The sequence below is a fragment of the Hypanus sabinus genome, unplaced genomic scaffold (genome assembly GCF_030144855.1).
Source record: "Hypanus sabinus isolate sHypSab1 unplaced genomic scaffold, sHypSab1.hap1 scaffold_2736, whole genome shotgun sequence".
Classification (NCBI taxonomy): domain Eukaryota; kingdom Metazoa; phylum Chordata; class Chondrichthyes; order Myliobatiformes; family Dasyatidae; genus Hypanus; species Hypanus sabinus.
Genome location: NW_026780871.1, coordinates 15,001 through 22,627, shown reverse-complemented (window position 1 = coordinate 22,627; position 7,627 = coordinate 15,001). Strand labels below are relative to the sequence as shown.

The 7,627-nt window shown below is 52.3% G+C and overlaps 1 gene segment (V, D, J or C); it reads right to left on the bottom strand.

Moving 5' to 3' along the window:
- Nucleotides 1–7,327: 7,327 nt before the first annotated feature.
- The window catches only part of LOC132388159 (immunoglobulin lambda variable 1-47-like), a 940-nt gene continuing 640 nt past the window's right edge, over nt 7,328–7,627 (bottom strand). The window contains 1 exon segment of the V gene segment in view: nt 7,328–7,627. This exon segment is cut by the window's right edge and continues 113 nt beyond it. Coding sequence covers nt 7,328–7,627 — 300 coding nt within the window.

Genomic DNA, 7,627 nt, shown 5'->3' with positions numbered 1-7,627 from the left:
GTGTCTTTGCGCTCTCTCCTCCACAGAGATACACACACACTCACACGCGCACGCAAACACACACATACACACACACACACACACACACACACACACACACACACACACACACACACACACACACACACACAGACACACAGACACACACACAAACACACACACACGCACACACACACACAGACACACATACACACACACAAACACACACACACACACACACAAACACACACACACAGACACACATACACACACACGCACACACACACACACACACACACACACACACACAAACACACACACACGCACACACACGCACACTCGGGCGCGCACACACACACACAAGCACTCACAGGCAGACATTGAGATCACATTCACGATAGTGTCCTCCGAAATCCCAAAGACGAGGCAAGTAGGTATCACCGCCTCCAGTGTGACTTGGATGAGTTGGAGAATCAGCGCCCAACTATGGGGAGAATGAATCGAGCAGGACTACCGTTGCATTAGAGTGAATAGGTAAGTGGTTATAGTACGGACTCGTTGGGCCGAAAGACATAGGAGGATAAGATCCCGCACGTGATAACGTGGTTAGGCGGCATATAGAGCGCTGGCATCGAATCGAAAGCATTTGATGAAGCTGGCAATGATACAGGAGGCCTGAGAGATTGGTCCTATCGCCTCTGTTCTGTGTTCTGTCTTCGGGAAGCTGGTGTGTTTATGAGGTCTGGAGTGCCCGTGTCAATAAAGGCGCGACAGGGTTGTGGGTGCCGCGAAGGATCTTTATCAGGACGTTGCCTGAGCTAGAATTCTGCGGGCAGGCAAAGCTTAACTCGGACGCTGCAAGTTGTTTAATGCTGCCGTGTAGTGACTTTGAGATGGTACCGGCGCCGTCTTTAAGAGGGAGAGAGACCAGAGCGAACAGGGGAAAGGGAAAAATCCGGGATCGGTGGGGGTTTCTGATTACGCCGACTGCTTTACTCGGGCGGAAAGACTTATAGACAGAGTTTGTGAAGGGGGTGGTGGATTTTGTGATGTGCTCAGCTGTGCCGACTTGTCCCCGGGGTTCAGCGGTCGGGGGCGGTGCCGTTGCCGTACAGGGCCGCGAGGCGTCCTGACCGGAAGCGCTCTGAGGTGGCGAAAACTGGCGACGGTGAACGTGGACCCGCAGATTCAACACCTCCTGTCGAAGCAAATTCTCCCCAATCTGTGGTTCTGACGGACGTCCTTCTATCCTGGGGCAGTTCCCTTGGCACCCGATACTCCAACACGCCACAGACTGACCAGGATGAGGGGCGTAGATAGAGGGAAGGGGCCATAGGGGTTGAGGGGGTTTCCCGACACGGCATTGCTAGACTTCAGACCCTGACAGTCCTTTGTTATCAGAGACCGCTGTCAATCTAAGGGAAGGATCTTCCAGTCGCTTTGACCGCGAAAGATGTGGCTCTATTGGCGGCGAGTCTCCATCCCACCAGCTCCTCTTTGATCGGAGGTCGCACTGAAAAGATTCACGCTCGTTGGTGGGGAACAACTGCGCGCCCCGGGAGCGCCGCGGTCGGCGCTCGTTCCCGCTGCTGTCTGCGAGGTTTCTCCGTGACGGCGTGGGTTTCCTCGCGGCGTTCCCGGTTCCTTCCACCACTGCAAGCACCCGCGGGTCACGGTACGTGGCTTTGTCAGCGCACGGAACATGGCGACACTGGCTGGCTCCCCTCCTCCCCCAGCCCCACCCAGCAGAGGCCTCAGACGTTGACGCAAAACGACGCACGTGACAGGAAAAGCTGCTCCTCTTTATCACAGAGAAGATCTCAGCCGTCTGTCAGAGAGTCACGCCCCTCCCTCCCCCCCCCCCCCCTTTTGAGCGCTCGCAGTTTTTGTTGTGCGGCGCCGAATCTCTGAGTCGCTGTGTAGAGTCCAGGCGCAGAAGTATACGGCCGTGTGGTTCCTCCCCAGGCCGGAGGAGATCAAGTTAAACTCCTTGCCGTTCCGTCTCTCGGCCGAGAAGCCTTCCGCCTCCTCTCCCGGGACAGCGTTGCCGATGGTCGTGGAGTAAAAGAGGTTCTCCGGCGCCTTCCCCGCGCGTTGACGGTACCAAAGCATGGTGTTAATCCCGCCAACCTGCGCAACACATTTTAGGGACAATTTCTCCCCGGGACTCCCAGAGAAGGCGTCCGGGGTCTGATGGATGGTCACCGCGTTCGCCCCTGGTGGAAATAAAAATGAGGATGCAAGAAATTAGCGACCGATACGGAGGATTCGATCTCTCAAGTCTGGCCCAGTTCCGGATAAGACAATGGCCGGTCTACATTAGGCTGTCGTTGCAGGGTGTATTGTGTGCAGATCTGTCCGTGACGCGACAGAGTGGATTACGTTTGGACTGGTGGGGTGGGGGGGGGGGCGCAGAATGATTTTGATAGAAACGATGCACCACAGAGGGAGGGCTTCCAGGGCTCCCGGGAGCGTTGTGGGACAGTGGGGCCAAGCGGTGGCGAGCTTTGGCTCGCTTGGCCTTCATCAAACACTTATAGCTCTCAATAAGTTCCCAAAATGTCCTATATTCTCCCCCCGCCCTCCCTCCGCGTCCATCTGGCACTCTCCGACCTACAGTTCACACCGTCGACCGACCACCCGATGGCGGTATGACTGCACCACTGACAGGCTCCCACTCAGAGACAGGGGCTGCGTTAAGAATTCAGAATGCCCTTTGGAATTAAAAATTGCGTTTAATTTGGACTGATGCAGGGTGTTGAGTGTTGGAAAGACCAACCAGGGTAGGACTTGTGCCGTAAATGGTATTCTGAAAGGAGGCACAGGTAGACGGGGACCCTGGGGAGTGTTGTAGAACAGAGGGACCCAGGGTACAGGGACACGATTCCCTGAATGTGCAGTCACGGGTAGACGGGGACCCTGGGGAGAGTTGTGGAACAGAGGGACCCAGGGGTACAGGGACACGGTTCCCTGAAAGTGGAGTCACGGGTAGACGGGGACCCCGGGGAGTGTTGTAGAACAGAGGGACCCAGGGGGACAGGGACACGGTTCCCTGAAAGTGGAGTCATGGGTAGACAGGGACCCTGGGGAGTGTTGTGGAACAGAGGGACCCAGGGGTACAGGGACACGGTTCCCTGAAAGTGGGGTCACGGGTAGACGGGGACCCTGGGGAGTGTTGTAGAACAGAGGGACCCAGGGGTACAGGGACACGGTTCCTTGAAAGTGGAGTCACGGGTAGACGGGGACCCTGGGGAGTGTTGTACAACAGAGGGACCCAGGGGTACAGGGACACGGTTCTCTGAATGTGCAGTCACGGGTAGACGGGGACCCTGGGGAGTGTTGTAGAACAGAGAGACCCAGGGGTACAGGGACACGGTTCCCTGAAAGTGGAGTCACGGGTAGACAGGGACCCTGGGGAGTGATGTAGAACAGAGGGACCCAGGGGTACAGGGACACGGTTCCCTGAAAGTGGAGTCACGGGTAGACAGGAGCCCTGGGGACTGTTGTAGAACAGAGGGACCCAGGAGTAGAGGGACACGGTTCCCTGAAAGTGGAGTCACGGGTAGACATGACGGTGAAGAAGGCGTTCGAGACGCTGACCTTCGTCAGTCGGGACACTGAGTACGGGAGTCGGGGGGGTCACGTCCCAGTTGTACGAGACGTTAGTGAGGCCGCGCTTGGAGTACGGTGTTCAGTTTCGGTCGCCCTGCTGAGGGAAAGATGCCGCGGAGCTGGAAAGAGTGCGGTGGGAGATTTACGAGGATGCTGCCGGGACTCGAGAGACTGAGTTACGGAGAGAGGTCGGGCAGTTGGGACTTTATTCCCTAAAGCGTAGGGGTGACCTTCCAGAGGGGTATAAATCCACGAGGGGCACAATCTTCCCCTCCTCCCCCAAGCTCGGCCACTCGCTGCTCGGCACTTCGCAAGGAAGGGCTTGGGGGCTTCGGAGCGGGCGCCGAAGAGGTTCACCGGGATGAGAGAGGCGGTCGCCTTCTGGGCAGGAGAGGCAGAGTGAATCGGACGGGAAACCAGCGGCAGGGGTCGGCGACGGGGCGGAGAGGCGAAGGTGGACCGCCGATGCATGTGCAGCTGGAGAGGTGCGGAGATTTAGAGAGAAACCCGGGAGACAGAGAGGGGAAGCGGCGGAGAAGGGGCGATCGTTTGTAGAGAGAGCACGAGGTGACAGTAAGACGTAAGATAAATCTTTTTAAAATACGACTTACAGCAGAATAAAGCGAGCAGCGGTAGCAATGGAAGCATCTGTTCCAGCGGTTACTTAACCCCGGCCGTCGACACACGGAGTGAGACGCAATAAACCCATGTGAGGCTGCACTGGAAACACAGCAAAGGATCATACGTGTTCGCCACGCCCTTTCTTCTGAGTGAACCAATCAGAAACGACGGGCAGTTCCGCCGTGACGTTAGTCTTTGTTCCAGTTGAATGCTGCACACATCTCCGCTTCTCTCTCCTTGCCGGTGACTGCGCCCTCTTTTTGAACGTGTTTCTGTTACACGTATATTAATACCTATCTCCATCGGTTTGCGGAACTCTCATTTCGTGAATTGCCTCTTAATTACTCCTGTAACGTCGCAGGCACTCTGCATCAGCTCACTTCCCCTCGTTTCTGTCTCCTTCTGCCTGCCTGCCTCCCTAATTGTCGGCGTCTCGTTTTTTCTGTCCCCCATTCCTTCTCCCTCCCTATTCCACTCACGGTTTCTCCCCTCTCTTCCCCATTCTCCCCTCGCTCTCTCTCGCTTTCCCCCCCTTCTCGCCAACCTCCATGTCCCCTCTTCCTGTTCCTCTCTCCGCCTCTTTCCACCTCGTTCTTCTTCTCTCTTTCACTCTCGATCACCTTCTGAATGAGTCGGTTTGTCGTTTACACTGCGCCTGTCTCTCTCCCCCCCCCCTCTGTCTCTCTCTCTCTAGTACTCTGGTACTTTGGATGAGTTGTCAGGTGAGTTTCTCCATGCTCCTCTCCTCTATATCTCTTTTTATCTATCTATCTATCTATCTATCTATCTATCTATCTATCTATCTATCTATCTATCTATCTATCTATCTATCTATCTATCTATCTATCTATCTATCTATCTATCTCTATCTATTCATCTATCTCTCTATCTTTCTTTCTATCTATCTATCTATCTATCTATCTATCTATCTATCTATCTATCTATCTATCTATCTATCTCTATCTATCTATCTATCTATCTATCTATCTATCTGTCTATTTAACTCTATCTATCTATCTTTCTTTCTATCTATCTATCTATCTATCTATCTCTATCTATTCATCTATCTCTCTATCTTTCTATCTATCTATCTATCTATCTATCTATCTATCTATCTATCTCTATCTATCTATCTATCTATCTATCTATCTATCTATCTATCTGTCTATTTAACTCTATCTATCTATCTTTCTTTCTATCTATCTATCTATCTATCTATCTATCTATCTATCTATCTATCTATCTATAGTCTCGATCTCACTCTCTGTGAATACCCATCAGGCCGTACATAGAACATCGGCCTGATGTAGGGGGTCACGAGCAGACGTCTTCCCTCTCACAGCAAGGAGAAGATGAGCCTGTTTCAGGATTCGGGGCGTAGTGTACGAAGTGAAAGGCTATCAGGCGGCGGTATCTGGACCAGCTGGGAAAATGTCACAAAGCAGGATGTGAACCACATAGCGGATGGACAAACATCGAGGACAATCACCTGGGAATACGGATCCCCGATTCCTTCAAAATGGCTTCACAGGTAGGAAAGGGAACTTTTCGCCGTTCAGAAATCAGGAATTTGCATATGTGGTCCACTCAATTCTCCGGTTATATTCCTCCCTGCTCCCCCAATCTGGCTTCACTCATCTCCTTCGAGCCAACTTCGTTCCCCTCCCCCACCTTTTCATTCTGGCGTCTCTCCCCACTACTTCTCCAGTCCGAAAGTGGGTTCTCGGCCCGGAACTTCACCTGCGTCTTCACTTCCATAGATGCTGACTGACCTGCCGGGTACCTCCGGCATTTTGTTTCTGCGTTGCTTCGGATTTTCAGCATCTGAAGAATTTCTGAGTTCTGGCGCTGGACTGTTACAGGACGCTGGCGAGCTCCATAACTCATGGACAGCGGCATACTGGGTAGATTGGGTCGTAAAGAGGCTCTTACGCAGGTACATGGAGATTAGAAAAATAGAGGGCGATGCGGTGCGGAAATTTTAGGCAGATTCTTCAGCAGGTTGCATGGTCGGCACGACATTGTGGGCCGAAGGGCCTCTAATGTGCTGTCGATGTCTACGTTCTGAACATCTCCGAAAAGCCTCTAAATGGGTATTCACAGAGAGGGAGATCGAGACTATAGATAGATAGATAGATAGATAGAAAGATAGATAGATAAAGAGAGCTAAATAGACAGACAGATAGATAGATAGATAGATAGATAGATAGATAGATAAAGAGAGCTAAATAGACAGACAGATAGATAGATAGATAGATAGATAGATAGATAGATAGATAGATAGATAGAAAGATAGATAGATAAAGAGAGCTAAATAGACAGAGAGATAGATAGATAGATAGATAGATAGATAGATAGATAGATAGATAGATAGATAGATAGATAGAAAGATAGATAGATAAAGAGAGCTAAATAGACAGATAGATAGATAGATAGATAGATAGATAGATAGATAGATAGATAGCTCGCTAGCTAGCTAGATAGATAGATAGAGCAGCCGGGGAAAAAGCCTCTGACTATCCACACGATCGATGCCTCTCATCATCTTGATCAGACTATATCCGTTGCGAGTGTGCCTACAATTTTGCACAGCGCTCTAGTGATTTTCTGTATTGCATGGCGCCTGTCAGACTGGCCACCGACTGCCCTGGTCTTCGGCGCTTCAGCTCGTCCTCCTCAAGGACGTGTCCTTCGTCCGGAGAGAAGCTCTCCCGCACGTTGCTGAACTTGCGGTCGGACGAGTTACTGCCGCCGTCCTGTCAGCTCCAGCGGTCTCCCCCAACCTCTCTCACTCACGGGGCGAAAATGGTAGATTAGGGGGCACAATTTAAGTAAAGTTTGGCTAGGTGCATGTTTTGGACGGAAATGGGCCGGGTGAGGGAGGAGCCAATAAAATGACGTCAACTGTAGACCAGGTGCAAGGGTAGACAAGTTGGAGTGGTGACAAACCGCGCCTCAGGCAGGAGTTAATGTCTTTCATCACCGTCGAGAGGATGAATGTAACAGCTGCAATTTCGTTCCACTCGGTACCCCATTCAGACTCAGGACCATGAGCTCGACGCTTTGTCTCCTATACCAATTTCCTATTGGGTACTTGGCGCCGAGCACAGTGACGTCAGTTGTCAGGTGTCGACCTGCAGCGCATATCCTCCTCTGCTGACGTCAGCCAACCCCACACACACTGTGAGGTTTTTGTTCGGCTTCCCCGTCTGTCTGAGTCGCCGTGATATCTCCAGGCGCAGAAATACACGGCCGGCGAATCCGCCTGGAGGCCGGAGGAATTCAGATAGAACTCGTTGCTACTCGGTCTCTGCGCCGTGAAGCCGTCCACTGGGTCCTTCGGCTGCACGTTTCCTGTCAAGGTCGAGGTGAAAAGGGCCTGGGGTCCGCTTCCCTGGTATTGTCTGTACCAGTA